Raw genomic sequence first — 16,785 nt, 5'->3', positions numbered from 1 at the left:
GAGAACATGCTTTTAGTGACAGAAAGGCAGTTACCAGATTTAAGGTATCGGTAAAGGGGACTGACAAAGGGACTACAGGGGATAAAAGTGAAAAATAATTTATGCAGCAACTTTGTGACCTCAAACGCACTTCCAAAAAGAGTGGTGGAAGCAGATTCAATTGTAATTTTCAAAAAGGATTTGAATAAACACTTGGAAGTAGAAAAACTACAGGGTTATAGGAAAGATCAAGAGAATAGGACTAACTAGATAAGCTTTATGAAAAAGGGCTATGATGGGCTAAAAAGCCTTTCTGTGATCTTTCCATTCCGTATCAGTGATTGTTATAGTCCCAAAGGGAGAAAAACAAATTAAACGTGTCAATCAAATGTCACTAAGAAGTTAGCACTGACGCAAACAACAGGCAACCGCTTCTGAAACAAATTAGAATTTAAACGGAAGTTAGAAATAGAAGTAGACGATTCAATCCTTGAACCTCCCATGGCATTGAGATCACGGCTGCTCTGATCTTGGCCTCAACTCCACTTTCCAGCCTATTCCCCTGAACACCAGTAGTTCAAAAATCTATCAATCTTGAAAATATTCAACAATCGAGTCTTCATAATTCTGGGATAGAGAGCTCCACAGATTTAAGATATTCAGAAGAATTTCCACCTCATCCGCCTAAAATGGGTGACCCCTTACTTTGAAACAATGCCCTCTAGTTCTAGAGTAATATCTTCAGTATCAACCCTAACAAGCACCTTCATTTTCTTGCATGTTTCACGAAGATCACCTCTCATTCTTCTAAACTCCAATCTGCTCAACCTTCTCTCAGAAGACAATCCCTTCAAACCCAGGAATCAATCTAGTCAACCTTCTCTGAACTGCTTCCATTTCAAAGGTATTAGGGCAGCATAGTAGCACAAGTGGATAGCACTGTGGCTTCACAGCGCCAGGGTCCCAGGTTTGATTCCCCGCTGGGTCACTGTCAGTGCGGGGTCTGCACATTCTCCCCGAGTCTGCGTGGGTTTCCTCCGGGTGCTCCGGTTTCCTCCCACAGTCCAAGATGTGCAGGTTAGGTGGATGGCCATGTTAAATTGCCCTTCGTGATCAAAAAGATTAGATGGGGTTGTTGGGTTACGGGTGGAAGTGAGGGCTTAAGTGCGTCGGTGCAGACTCGATGAGCCGAATGGCCTCCTTCTGCACTGTATGTTCTATGTATTTCTCTTCAAATAACAAGAGCAAAACTGAACACAGAAATCTAGGTTTAGTCCCACCTATTCACTGTACAATAGTAGCAAGATGTTCCTACATTGACACTCCATTTCCTTTGCAATAAAGGCCAATATTTAATTTGCTCATCAAATTACTTTATGTCCCTGAAGAACTCTGTACTGTAGGATTCTGTAAACTCTCCCTATTCTAATAATATTCTGCTTTTCCATTCTTCTCACCAAACTTACATTTGCCCACATCATACTCCATTTATCAAAGTTGTCCCCACCCATGCAACATATCCATATCGCTTGAACTTGTTTTCCTATCTATCCTTGTATCAGCAGAAAGGTTACTACAATATATTCAGTACCTTCATCCAAATCACTGATTCCTTTGCATACATCCCGTTACAGACTTATGTCCTCTTCACAACCTACTCTACATATCTCCGTATCGTCAGCGAATTTGGCAAACAAACATTCTGTCCCTTCATCTAAGTCACTGCTATAGATTGCAAACAGCTGAGGCCCCAGCACGGATCCCTGTTGTGCTCGTTAGGCTAGTCAATTCTGCCATAAAGTCAAGAGCAGGGTTTGGAAACGCCTGACAGACCTTGATGCTTCTGCACATGCGTGGTTCAGCCGTATTAAATTATTTGGGCCCCAACGAGACCCAGCATGCCTGCGCATGAAGAAAAATGGCGCAAAATCCAGGAGTGCCACTTAAAGATACGAGTCTCAGGCAAGGGACAGTGAGAGGTCCCAAAGGAGAGTCCCAGACAGAGGCAGTTAAGTTAAAGAGCATAGAAACCAGATTTGAGTAGGAAAAAGGCCAAGTTCAGTGAAGAGGGCTCAAGCAAAGCCCTGGCAATCGAAGTGGGCTCAGTTGTACAGTGCACTAGTGAGACCACATTTGGAGCACTGTGCACCGTTTTGGTCACCTTATTTAAGGAAAAATGTAGATGCATTGGAAGCAGTTCAGAGAAGGTTTGCCAGACTAATATCTGGAATGGTGGGCTGTCTTATGAGGAAAGATTGGACTGGTTAGGCTTGTATCTGCTGGAGTTTAGAAGAGCAAGAGGTGATTTGATTGAAACATACAAAATCCAGAGAGGTTATGACGGCTTTGGAAAGGATGTTTCTTGTTTTTGGAGAATCTAAAACTAGGGGTCACTGTTTAAAAAAAAATGGTCGCCCATTTAAAATGGAGAGGAGGCAAAATCTTTTCTGAGGATCCGGAGTCTTTGGAATTCTCTTGAAAAGGTGGTGGAAGCAGAGTCTTTATTTTTAAGGCAGAGGTGAATTGTGGTAAGCAAGCAATAGGTTATCAGAGGTAGGAAGGATGCAGATCTGAGGTTACTATCAGATGACATTGGTACAAACGACATAGGTAAAAAAAAAGTGATGAGACCCTAAAAGCAGAATATAGGGAACTCGGAAGCAAGTTGAAAAACAGTACATCAAAGGTAGTTATTTCAGAGGGCAGCACGGTGGCTCGGTGGCTAGCACTGCAGTCCCACGGCACCGAGGTCCCAGGTTCGATCCTGGATCTGGGTCACTGTCCGTGTGGAGCTTGCAAATTCCCCCCGTGTTTGCATGGGTTTTGCCCGCACAACACAAAGGTGTGCAGGGTAGGTGAATTGAACACGCTAAATTGCCCCTTAATTGGAAGAACTGAATTGGGTACTGTAAATTTAGGGGGAAAAAGGTAGTTATCTCAGGATTACCAACAGTCCCATGTGCTAGCCAAGAGCAGAAACAGCAGTATATATAGGATAAATAAGTGGCTGAAAAGATGGTGCATGAGGGAGGGTGTCAGATTCCTGGAGCATTGGGACAAGTACAAACTGGATGGGTTACACCTGGGCAGAACCGGGACTGATGTCCTTGGGGAGGTACTTGCCAGAGTGGGGAGGGTTTAAACTAATATGGAAGGGGGTGGACAGCTTTGTAAAGATTCAGAGCAGGGGGAATCAAGAACAAGAGAAAAAGACATCAAAGAGATTGGAAAAGTGATAGCAAGAGAAATCAAGGGTCAGAATCAGTTAAGGACACAGTAAAAAAAATTATATGGACGGGACAAGGAACGTTAAAAGGACTCACCTTAAGGTTTTATACCTGAATGCTTGGGACTTTTGGGATAAAATGGATGAATTAGTTGCGCATATAGGTGTAAAGGGATATGATATAGTTGGGATTATGGAGACATAACTCCAAGGTGACCAAGGATGGGAACTAAACATTTTACAAAAGATTTTTTTTAAAAAGAGTATCCAATTAGTTTTTTTTCCAATTAAGGGGCAATTCAGCATGGCCAGTCCACCTACCCTGCACATCTTTTGGGTTGTGGGGGCGAGGCACACACAGACACAGGGAGAATGTGCAAACTCCACACGGACAGTGACCCAGGGTCGGGATGGAACCTGGGACCTCAGCGCTGTGAGGCAGCAGTGCTAACCACTACGCCACCGTACTGCCCTAGGATGGGATCTAAACATTGAGGGTTATGCAGTTTTTAGGAAGACAGACAGAAAAGATGGTGGAGTTACATTGTTAATTAAAGAAGATATTAATGGAATGTTGAGGAAAGATATTAGCACATTCACGGAATCATATGGGTTGAGTTAAGAAACACCTAGGGGCAAAAACATTTGCAGGGGTTGTATACAGACCACCAAACTGCAGTGTTGGGAATAGCATTAGACAGGAAATCTGAGATGCATGTGATAAATGAACATCTCTGATTATGGGTAACTTTAATCTGTATATCAATTGGGGGAGTCAGATTAGTCACAGCACAATAGAGGGGGGATTTCTGGTGTATACGGGATGTTTTTCTGGACCAATACGTCGAGGAACTAAGGGAACAGGCCATCTTGGACTGGGTATAGTGCAATGAGAAATGATTAGTGGTCAATCTAATTCGTAGAATTTACAGTGCAGAAGGAGATCATTTGGTCCATCAAGTCTGCACCCCACTTATCACCACACTTCCACCCTATCCACATAACCCAGTAACCCCACTGTACCTTTTTGGGCACTATGGGCAATTCAGCATGGCCAATCCACCTAACCTGCACATCTTTAGTCTGTGGGAGGAAACCGGAGCACCCGGAGGAAGAAGCCCACGCAGACACGGGGAGAACGTGCAGACTCCACACAGACAGCGGCCCAAGCCGGGAATCGAACCTGGGACCGTGGAGCTATGAAGCAACAGTGCTAACCATTGTGCTATCCCAGTTGGGAGAGAACCCTTGGGGATGAGTGACCATAATATGTCAGAGTTCATTATCAAGATGGATAATGAGGTAGTTGATTCTGAGATCAGGATCCTGAATCTCAATAAAGGTAACTGTAATGGTGTGAGGCATGAGTTGATTATGACAAACTGTTCACATTATATATTAATGATTTGGATAAGGGAGCTAAATGTATTATCTCCAAATTTGTAGACGATACAACTTTGGTTGGGAGGGTGTGGGGGATGCAGTGATGCTTCAGCAACGATTTGGACAGGCTGAGTGAATGGGCATATGCATGGCAGATGCCGTACAATGTGGATAAATGTGAAGTTATCCACTTCAGTAGCAAAAATAGGAAGGCAGATTATTATTTGAATAGGTGGGGGCAGCACGGCGGTGCAGTGGTTAGCACTGCTGCCTATGGCACTGAGGACCCGGGTTCGATCCCAACCCTGGTCATTGTGGAGTTTGACATTCTCCCCGTGTCTGCCTGGGTCTCACCCCCACAAGCCAAAGATGTGCAGGTTATAATAATAATAATCTTTATTGTCACAAGTAGGCTTACATTAACACTGCAATGAAGTTACTGTGAAAAGCCCCTAGTCACCACACTACGGCGCCTGTTCCGGTACACGGAGGAAGAATTCAGAATGTCCAAATTACCTAACAGCACGTCTTTCGGGGCTTGTCGGAGGAAACCGGAGCACCTGAAAGAAACCCACAGACACAGGGAGAACGTGCAGGCTCCGAACAGACAGTGACCCAAGCCGAGAATTGAATCTGGGACCCTGGAGCTATGAAGCAACAGTGCTAACCACTGTGCCACCCAGGTTAGGTGGATTGGCCATGCTATATTGCCTCTTAATTGGAAATTATTGGATACTCAAAATTTTTTTTAAAAACTTTATTTGAATGGGTGTAAATTGAGAGGGGAATACTCAGTGAGACCTTGGTGCCCTTATGCATCAGTCGCTGAAAGTAAGCACAGGCAGTAAAGAAGGAAAATGGTATGTTGGCCTTCATAGGGAGGGAATTTGAATATAGGAATAGGGATGTTTTACTGCAATTGCATTAGGTGTCGATGAGGCCACATCTGGTGCAGTCTTGGTGTCCTCATCTGAGGAAGGGTGTTTTGCTGTAGAGGAAGTGCTGAAGGTTTACCAGGCTGATTCCTGCGATAGCAGGACTGTCATATGAGGAGAGACCAGGTCAGTTTGGATTATATTCATTGAAGTGTGGAAGAGTAAGAGGGGATCTCAGAAATTTATAAATTTCTAACAGGATTAGATAGGGAATATTCAGAAAGGATGTTTCAAATAGTGGGAGAGTCCAAAGTAGGGGTCGTCGTTTGAGGATAAGGGGTAAACCTTTCAGGACTGAGGTGAGGAGAAATGCCTTTACCCAGAGTGTGGTGAGTCTGTGGAATTCACTACCACAGAAAGTAGCTGAGGTCAGAACGTCATGTGATTTAAAGGCGGCATTAGGTATAGCTCTTGGGGCTAAAGGGATCAACGGATATTGCGGTAAGGCAAGATCAGGGTATTGGACTTGATGATCAGCCATGATCATAATGAGTGGTGGAGCAGGCTCAAGGGCCGAATGGCCTACTCCTGCTTCACTTTTCTATGTATGTATCAGCAATGATCTCATTAAATGCAGAGCAAACTCAAGGAGTTGAATGGCCTACTCCTGCTCCTTGTTTGTATTATTACCTGTGGTTTTGATTTTGAATTTAGACACCAACTGTTCATACTCCTTCAGAAAAAAGTCTCTCTTTGTCCTGTCACTGGTAACAACGTGGATTTTAAACTGGATCCTTCCCCTCCCACTTTCCAAGTTCCTCTCCAGCCCCAAGGAGATGCCCATAACCCTGGCAGGTAACAAAGACTTTGGGACTCGTGCTCCCAGCTGCAAAAAAGTGTGTCTGCCCCTAACTATACTGTCCCCCACCATGACTCTATTAGTTTTTTACTCTGCCAAACATGAATAGCGCACTATAGCACAATACTGTGGTCAGTTTGCTCACCAATCCTGCAGTCCCTGCTCTGGTCAACAGGCCGTAAGCACCTCGTGCCAATGCTACCTTCCAAACCCACGTATCTGCCTCACTTGTAGTCACACTCTCGGCCCTTGACCATGGTCCAAATCTGAAGTATTTACCTTAAGGGGTGCAATTACCTCCTGAAACATAGTGTCCACGTAATTTGAACAGTATTCAAAGCTCAGACTCCAGCTCATTAACTCTAAAGGCAAAGTTCTTGAAATTGTGCACACTTACTGCAGATGTGGTTGTTGTGGATCACACTGGTATCCGCCAGCTCCCACATGCTAAAGAATGGTGCTAGGTTTTGAAAAAAAAATATCTGAACATGGCATTTCAACCATTTGAATTTATTTAAAACCCAACAGAATGTTGCTTACCTGTATAAAATTGAAAGTTCCCTGCATTTGTGCCATAAGGTCTTGTACCCTCTGCCTTCTAACCAAAGGGTCTGAGGGAGCAACAGTGTTCAGTGCATGGTTTTCAGCTACTGTGGTTGTTTGTGACTGTTGCTGTTGTGATTGTTGCTGCAGTGAATTCACAACCTACAGAACAGAAGGCGAATTTAAAATATTTATGCCATTCTACTTTTGCCATTCTATTTTTATCTATAACTCCCTCCTGAACTAGATGCACAAAAATGAAACAATTTTGCACTGCCAAGTCATTCTGCCTTTGTATCCAAAGTGAAAATGGATGCTACCCATTGTTTCTCAACTGGTTTGTTTATAATTGTGAAGATGTGACCACTGTAATTTTTAGCACTAGTTTTCCTTCAAGGCCCAGTTGCAATGTATAGCAATTATACACGAAGATGCAGCTGGTTTTGCAGCAAAGATTTCAAGTTGGCAAATTTCCCCATGGCTTCATGCAAAGGCTTCATTTGGGCCAGCGGCATACCAAGCAGATCTTCACATTCAATCTCTTGCTGCACCATTACCTGATCTCAGCTAATAGTAGGATCGGGTTTACTGTATCACTCTATCACAGAGGGGGGGGAACAAAACCATGGTTCCTACTTCAGGTTGCTATGCAATGATACCTAAAGCAGAGGTGAGAACAAAGCCATGGATCCCACTTCAGGTTGCTATGCAATGATACCTAAAGCAGAGGTGAGATGCTATGATGCATCCTACAGGAAAACAGCCTGCCACTCAACATCTAGACTCATGTTTGAAGACTGCCACTTAAGACAAGATACCAGCGGGTTGAAAGTACCTCTGGAATTGTATCCCTTCCACTCCACCCCACCGTCCCACCCAAAGTATCAGCAACCTCAGGGGGAAAAAATTGGCAAATTCAACAAAAGCCCAATACAAGCTCAAGGCCTGTTCAAAGAAGCTATGAACCCATCTTGAACAAACATGCCATGAAATTTGCAGTCAAGTTAGCATCAAAATATAAAACTGTAATATGACTGTGTTGTCGAAAACACTATACAACTTAAGTTATGTACAGCCTTGTATTAGAAAGTGAATGGACCAGAACCTAACAATGTCTCCTCCATCCTCCAAATGAAACCAGGCAAATAAATCAGTTACCTCAACAGTTTCCGTGTTCCATTCATCAGTCTGCTCTTTCTGGTTGCTGCTGAACTGTGTCTCTGCAATGAACTGCCTGTTCACAAACTGGAAAACAAATTGAACGTAAATCAAAAGATACTATCATCAACCTCTGGTGACTAAGTATCACTGCTACAAAGGTGCCAAGTACAGCCACAATAATGTTGCCGCCAAGGAAAATAGTAAAAATATAAAATTACCAACCATAAGCAGCCTTTAAAGCTCCACAATTAGAAATCATTTCAGCAGATTGGTGCTGCTATATTAGGGTGGCACAGTAGCACAGCGGTTAGCACTGTTGCTTCACAGCACCAGGGTCCCGGGTTCGATTCCCGGCTTGGGTCACTGCCTGTGCGGAGTCTGCACGTTCTCCCCGTGTCTGCGTGGGTTTCCTCCGGATGCTCCGGTTTCCTCCCACAGGTCCCGAAAGGCGTGCTGTTAGGTAATTTGGACATTCTGAATTCTCCCTCAGTGTACCCGAACCGGCGCCGGAATGTGGTGACTAGGGGATTTTCACAGTAACTTCATTGCAGCGTTAAGGTAAGCCTACTTGTGACACTAATAAAGATTATTATTAGCTAACTGCAATAAGACTTTGTTTTGAATCACACCCATAGGTCTTTGGTTTCAGCAAGGAAAAGAGATTTCATGTGACCTCACAAATGTAATCCAAAAAGTCCCAAGCCATCGAAAGATTCATTGAATATATTCAAGAGGTAGCTAGATATAGCACTTGGAGCGAATGGGATCAAAGGTTATGGGGAGAAAGCAGGATTAGATGATTGAGTTGGATGATCAGCCATGATCGTGATAAATGGCGGAGCAGGCGCGAAGGGCCAAAAGGTCTCCTTCTGCTCCTGTCCTCTATGTATCTATTTAAGAGCTAGCCATTTTGTACATGGGACCCTCCAATCATATCTGAAATACATCTGAAATGTAGCTAGCTGTTATTCAAATGTTGTATGCATATTGGACTGCAAAAAAGAATAAGTAACACGTGCTACAATTTCCTTGCAAATCAGCATGTCTTGCTGCACAATTCACTAGTCAATATTGCCAAATATTCTTGATTCCAAAAAACGAGCTAAACTTTGACACAGAAGTACTTCATTTCAAATTAAACAAGAATAAACTTCTGCACTGCAGTTTCCAAACACAAATGACCCAGCCACTAAATTTCAATTAAAACTGATTGGATCTGAATTTGTTAAATACGGTTGCTCCTCACCAACATTAAGTACTTACTGAGCCAAAATATGCTCACTGTATGCTGCAACCTTTATGTAGGATTCCTAAAAGGGTTCTTAAAGAGGGTATAGCAATGTTCAATTGCATGGTGTGTACTCAATTAACCATAATTTCGTGTGGAGCTTAGGAACACAGGACATAAGAACATAGGAGCAGGAATATCCCATTCCTGAGCTTCCACAGCCCTCTGGGATAGAGAATTCTAAAGGTTCACAGCCCTTGAGTCAAAGAAAATCTTAACTCAGTCCTCAGTGGCTTATTTCCAAATTGTGTCCCCTAGTTCTAGACTCCCCAGGATTATTACCCGGTCTAATCCGTTAAATATTTTGTTGTTCCTACACGATCTCTTCTCATTCTTCCAAACTCAGAGTACGGGCATAGTTTCTCCAATCACTTCATTGGACAGTCCGGTCAACCCAGGAATAAGTCTGATGAACCTTCGTTGTACTCCCTCTAGTCAATAATAGTCTTCCTACGGTAAGCATACTAAAACTTCAGTTGTCTAAGCAAGACTCTAAACAATGAAGCTAGACTTTGCTACTCCTGTACTGAAATCCTCTTGCGATAAAGGCTAACATACCATTATACTATCTAATTGCTTACTTCACCTGCATGTTAGCTTTCAGTGATTTATTGATCATTTAAGAAATACCCTGCACATTCACTCCTTCTAATCTCACATTGTTCCTCACTATAGTCCATCTGCTATGTTCTTGCCCACTCACTACGACTGTCCAAATCCTCTTTAAATCACTTTGCATCCTCCTCATAACACACATTCCAACCTAGTTTTGTCATTTGTGAACTTGGAAATATCACATTTGGTCCCTAATCCAAATCATTGATATGTATTGTGAACAGCTGGGACTCAAGTACTGATCGTTGTGGTACCCCACGAGTCACAGCCTTCCAATGAGAGCATGACCCTTTATTCCTACTGTTTCCTGCCTGTTAGCCAATCCTCAACCCATGCCAGTATATTAACTCCTATCCCATGTGCTCTAATCTTGCTGACCAACTTCCTGTGAAGAACTTTATCAAAAAACCTTCTGAAAATCCAAGTATAGCACTTCTGACTTCCCTTTATCAACTGTTAGTAACATCCTCAAAAAAACCTTAGCAGGTTCGTCAAACATCATTTCCCAAAATCCACTAGTCAATGCCCAATCCGATTATCCAGATGTCCATTTATCGCTTCCTTTATAACAGATTCTAGCATTTCCCCTACTACTAATGCAAGACTGACGAACGGTCTGTGTTCCCAATTTTCTCATTCCATCCCTTCTTAGTGTGGTGACATTTGCTACCTTCAAATCTGCAGCAACTGTTCCAGAATCTATAGAATTTTAGAAGATGAGCACCAATGCAACCACACCTCTAAGAAACCTCTTAACACTCTGGGATATGAAACATCAGGCCTTGGTGACTTAACCTTCAGTCCCATTAATTTCTCCAATACAACTTTCTTACTAATACTAATTTCCTTCAATCTCCCCAGTTCCATGGATCACTAATTCTGGAAGATTTCTTTCTCAGTGAAGACAAACAGAAAATAATCACTTAGATTCTCTGCAATTTCTCTGTCCCCATTATAAATTATCCTGATTCTGTCTATAATGGACCCACATTTGCTTTGCCAAGTGTTTCCCTTTACCTACCCTAGAGGCTTCTGTAGTTTGTATTTATTTTAGTACTGGTTTATATGCATATGCTATTCTCCCTTTCCTGATAAGCATCTTGGTCCTCTTTTGCTGTCACATTTGCCAAATTCCCCACTTTACAACTATTTCTGGCAACTTTATAGGCCTTTTCTTTTAATCTTGTACAATCCTTAACTTCCTTTGTAGCCATGGTTGACTGGATTTTCTTTAGGTTTTTGTGCTTTGAAGGAATGCATAATTGCTGTAAATTATATAAGAATTCTTTAAAGACTAACCTTTGTCAATGTGCCATCATACCTTCTGATGTATTTTCAAATCCACCTCAGCAATTCGCCCCTTATACCTTCATTATTTCCTTTACTCATTTTAACACCCTGGCTTCAGGTTGAACTACCTCACTTTCAAACTCAATGGAAAATTCTATTAAATTATGGTTATTCATTCCGGAGGGTTATTTTCCAAGATTATTGATTAACTCTTTTCCGTAGGGCGAAATGGAGGCACAGTGGTTAGCACTGCTGCATCACGGCGCTGACAACCCAGGTTCGATTCCAGCCCCGGGTCACTGTCCGTATGGATTTTGAACATTCTCCCGGTGCTGTGCAGGTTAAGTGGATTGGCAATGCAAAATTGCCCCTTAATTGGAAAAAAAAAGAATTGGGTACTCCAAATTTTTTATTTTTTTTAAAAACCCGTTCCCATTGTATAACATTAAGTAGATCTAAAATAACCAGTTCTCTAGTCCAGGGTTCTTCAAAATCTGGGTCGCGGGCAGGTGTCGGAAGGGTTGCGGAGCCCTCAGCCGGGAACAATTCAGTATTTCATAGGTAGAAGTCGCTTCCACAAGAATTTAACAAGCCATTGACTCAATACGAAGCTCAGAGGTAACACCACTGAAGGGTACAAATGGGCCGTGTCCACCAGCACTCCTACACACATGCCCTTGCATCAAGCTACCTGACAAGCTCCAAATGTGTGTCTCAGCGACTGCCAGCTCAAGCTGCAGCTGCCACATGACTGCTGCGTTCAAAATCCATTCCCGTCCCAACAGCTCTTTCTCCCCCGGTTAGCATAGCAACAATCCCCAGTGTTAGCATTTTTACTGTAAGCATAAAGGAATCTTTGATTAAAAGCCAGGTAGAAAGATCTTTCACTTCCTTGTCGTTGCAACTGCACCAGATTTTGGGATCGAACATCAAATTTCAACGGAAGCACTTGATTTTTCACTCGATCACCGGTATGCTCGACAGTGAGCAACTTACGGTCTCTGACAGTTTTTTAAAAAAACATGCTTCACTTGCAACACATTGGAATGAAGCAAGTGTGGAGTTGATGTTGAGCTGCTTTATGAAAATCTGAACCGTGTAAAACCTAGACTGGTATGGGGAAAGGAATATTGATGTAGCTTCCTGGTGACATGAACCTTTGATTTTAAAAGGGTGAATGTTCTCCTGAGCTCTGGGGAGGGGGGAAAGCACTAACGGGGTCCTGGTGGGTGCAAGGCTTGATGGGGCCGGCCGAGGTTGTTGCCGTGGAGTCGGAGGGTGAGGCAGCCAAATCTTCAATGGAGAAGATACCCAGCAAGAAGCTGCGGCTGCTCCTGCACTTCCTGCGAGTCCTCATGTATTACTTTTATCCCTGCATGTAAGTACTCGTTGCCCAAGACGAGAGCATCCAGAGAAAATAGGCCACTCATTGAACTTAGACAAAATGTCCTTCCCCCCCAAAATAATGATTCATATATCTCCAGTATCTCTCGCGTGTGGCCTTGGGCAGTGAATTTTCAGATGGGAGGACATCGATCACAGCTGTGCATGCCTGATCCAGTCCTTACTCAATACTGGCATAGATTCAATGCACCGGGGCTACTGCATAGTGATTATGAACAGGAAAACGAGATGATTTTCCTTCCCTCCCTTGCCCAGGGCAAGAAAGCTTTAGTGGCCGAAAACTGCCTTAATTCAGGATAGACTGGGAAAGCAAATGTGGCGTGGGTCCAGAAGATCAGTCAGTTGGCAAATGCGGGTCCGGAGAAAAAAAGTTTTAAAAATATTGCTCTGGTCGGTTCCTCAACATACTAGAAAACCACCCTGAATACACGCGAAACTTGTTCTCCACAGCTTTAGTGCTCATTAGGTTTACCCAGTCCATGCAGATTCAACTCACCCATGATTACCTAATGCTACAGGCTTCTTTAACGTCCTGATTAATACCATGCCCCACACTACCACAACTGTGTGGTGGCCTACAAACAACATCTACCAATATTTGCTGCTGCTTGCTGTTTCCAAACATATCGCACATTTTGTTCTTCCTCTCTTACTAATGTACTGAACCCATCCTTCATCAATGCAACACCACTCCCAGTCTTGGGTCACCATGCAGTCACGCTTCCCCATGAGCAATCAGTTCATACACATATTACCACTACTTGTGCCTTTAAATCATTTACCTTATTGCGAATGATGTGTGCAATCAAATAGAGTGCCCGTAACTGTCTTTTTGACATTGTTTCATATTCTAAGCTTAGTTGATGCTCACCTTTATTCTGCCGACTTCATAATTTCTCACATTCCTTTTCTACTACCCGTTTCCAGCTCGACTTGCTTCCATTTTGAATTACTCCCCTCAGGTTCCCACCCACCCCTGGCAAGCTGGTTTAAACCCTCCCCAATCTCTCTCTGAGGATCAGTCCTGGTTTTATATTTGATGAACAATTTTATTGAGGCATTTTGGCACAGTAAACAATACAAAACAGTGTGCAAAGAACAATCAACATAGTGCAAAAACAAGCACCCCTCCTACAAGGGCCCGCCTAACTACCCCCCTAATCTACGTTGCCCTAACCCCCCCACCCGGCTGACGATTAATTTTCCGCGAAGTCGATAAATGGTTGCCACCTCCAGGCGAACCCCGACAGTGACCCTCTCAGAGCGAACTTAATTTTCTCCAGACCGAGAAAGCGCGCCATATCCGACAACCAGGCCTCCGACTTCGGGGGCTTTGAGTCCCTCCATGCCAGCAGAATTTGTCGCCAGGCTACCAGAGAAGCCAAGGCCTAAATGTCAGCCTCTCTCTCCTCCTGGACTCCCGGGTCCTCCGAAACCTCCAAAAATGCCACCTCTGGACTCATCACCACCCTGGTTTTCAATACCCGGGACATAACGTCCGCAAATCCCTGCCAGTACCCCCTCAGTTTTGGACATGCCCAGAACATGTGGACATGGTTCGCTGGTCCTCCCGAACATCTGGCTCACCCGTCCTCTAATCCAAAGAATTTACTCATCCGGGCCACTGCCATGTGGGCCCGGTGGACGACCTTAAATTGAATCAGGCTGAGCCCAGCACATGTTGCGGTCGCGTTTACCCTGCTCAATGCCTCCACCCATAAGCCCTCTTCTATTTCACCTCCAAGCTCCTCTTCCCACTTAAGCTTCAGTTTCTCGGTCTGCGACTCCTCTGTCCCCATAGGTTCTTTGTATATATCTGAGACCCTCCCCTCCCCCACCCATCCACTGGACACTACCCTGTCCTGGATCCCCCTAAGTGGCAGGCGTGGGAAGGATGGAATCTGTCTGCGTAGAAAGTCCCGCACCTGCAAGTACCTGAAATCATTCCCTCTCGCCATCCCAAATTTCTCGTCTGGCTCATGCTCGGGAAGCTCCCTTCCAAGAACAGATCCCCATCCTCTACAGTCCATATTCCTCTGGGCAAACCGGTGATTGTCACAAATTGGGGACCAAACTGATGCTCTCACTTCCCCCACGTGCCTTCTCCATTGGCCCCAGATCCGCACGGTCGCCACCACTATAGGGCTGGTGGAGTACCGTGCCGGCAGGAGCGCCGTAACCAGGGCTGCTAAACTGGTGCCCCTGCACGAAGTGGCCATCTACTTCCTTATCATAGCTATGTCGGCCGCCCAGTAGTAATTACTAAAGTTTGGCAGCGCCAGTCCCCCTTCCCCTCCGTCCCTCTCGAGCATCAATCTCCTCACCCGCGGGGACTTTCCCGCCCACACAAATCCCATAATCATTTTATTGACCTTCTTGAAAAAAGACCGCGGAATGAAAATGGGGAGACACTGGAATGCTAACACAAATCTCGGGAGGATCTTCATTTTAACCCTCTGCACTCTCCCGCTAGTGTCAGTGGGAGCGCATCCCACCTCCGGAACTCGACGCTCATTTGCTCCAGCAACCGAGATAAGTTCAACTTGTGCAACCGACCCCAGTCCCGCGCCACCTGTATCCCCAAGTATCTAAAACTGTCCCCATCTAACCTAAACGACAGCCCCCTCAGCCGACCCACCTGGCCCAATCGCCTGGACTACAATCAACTCACTTTTTGCCATGTTCAATTTATACCCCGAGAACCGGCCAAATTCTCTCAGGATTCCCATGATCTCATCCATCAGTCCTGGTTTTGTTAAGGCGTAACCCATTCATTTTGCACGGGTCCTACCTGTCCCGGAACCGGTTCCAATGTCTCGGAAATTTGATGCCCCTCCGACATTAATTCTTCAGCTTAGTGTTGAATTGATGAATCCTCCTCTTCCGATGCTCACAAGCACGGGGCAGTAATCCTGGGATTACTGCTTTTTGAGGTCCTGCTTTTTAATTTCCTTCCCAACTCCTTAAAATCTTCTTTCAGGACCTTATCCCTCTTCCTACCTTTGTCATTGGTATCAATATGGACCATGACCTCTTTTCATTCCTCCTCCTCCCCACCCACCCCTGTGCAACAGAGCCTCCTGTGGTGCCACGGACTTGGGTCTGGCTGCACTCCCCTGAGGAACCATCACCCCCACCAGCATCCAAAGTGGAAAACCCATTAGCAAGACAGACTCAGAGGACTCCTGCACTATTTGCCTGGTGGTTCTTAGGCTGCCTGATCACCCACTCTCTCTTTGCCTGTATGGCCCTACCTGCAGTCTGACTCCCTCCCGAACATGCTGTCTATGTAGTATTGTCTCAATAGTGACGTCAGCTGCCACTCGAGTTGTGAAACCCGAAGTTCAAGCTTCTGCAGCTGGTGACATTTCCTGTTTGTGTAGAACGTCCATGACTTTCTACATACTACAGAATGTACATTTTATTCGGCTGAGCTGATCTTCCATTCCGTAACTTTAAAAAATATTCAATACAATTAGAATAAGTAGAATTACTTACTAGTTGCCCACCAGTCAGCTTTCTCCACTGTACCGAAGAGCCAGCTGTAAAAAAGGTAGAAAAAAGGAGCACCTCCCTCACCTAAATCCCTCTCACTTTATACTCTATGCACCCTAAACAGAACACTCAACGCAGAGCAAAACAGAACTTACACCTTTTTTATGTTGCCTGAAAAACAACTGATTCAAGCTTTTTTAAACCATAGAACATAACATAGAACATAGAATAGAACATAGAAAAATACAGCACAGAACAGGCCCTTCGGCCCACGATGCTGTGCCGAACCTTTGTCCTAGATTAATCATAGATTATCATTGAATTTACAGTGCAGGAGGCCATTCGGCCCATTGAGTCTGCACCGGCTCTTGGAAAGAGCACCCTACCCATAGTCAACACCTCCACCCAACACTAAGGGCAATTTTGGACACTAAGGGCAATTTATCATGGCCAATTAACCTAACCTGCACATCTTTGGACTGTGGGAGGAAACCGGAGCACCCGGAGGAAACCCACGCAGACACGGGGAGGATGTGCAGACTCCACACAGACCCAAGCCGGAATCGAACCTGGGACCCTGGAGATGTGAAGCAATTGTGCTATCCACAATGCTACCGTGCTGCCCTTAAGAACAAATAAATCTGCACTATATCATTTTACCGTAATC

General features: G+C 44.4%; 1 protein-coding gene across 5 annotated transcripts in view; it reads right to left on the bottom strand.

Annotated features, from left to right (window-relative positions):
- Nucleotides 1–16,785, bottom strand: part of caprin1b (cell cycle associated protein 1b) — a 158,883-nt gene that overhangs the window by 59,819 nt on the left and 82,279 nt on the right. For all 5 annotated transcript variants that reach the window (XM_072466579.1, XM_072466581.1, XM_072466578.1 and 2 more), the window contains exons 8-9: nt 8,024–8,110; nt 6,863–7,027 (exon numbers count right to left, since the gene is read on the bottom strand). In XM_072466579.1, the coding sequence (XP_072322680.1) occupies nt 6,863–7,027; nt 8,024–8,110 (252 nt within the window). The remainder of the gene's footprint in view (nt 1–6,862; nt 7,028–8,023; nt 8,111–16,785) is intronic.

Source organism: Scyliorhinus torazame, chromosome 10, assembly GCF_047496885.1.
Source record: "Scyliorhinus torazame isolate Kashiwa2021f chromosome 10, sScyTor2.1, whole genome shotgun sequence".
NCBI lineage: Eukaryota > Metazoa > Chordata > Chondrichthyes > Carcharhiniformes > Scyliorhinidae > Scyliorhinus > Scyliorhinus torazame.
The sequence above is the reverse complement of the archived record's forward strand: the minus strand, read 5'-3'. Positions and strand labels throughout refer to the sequence as shown.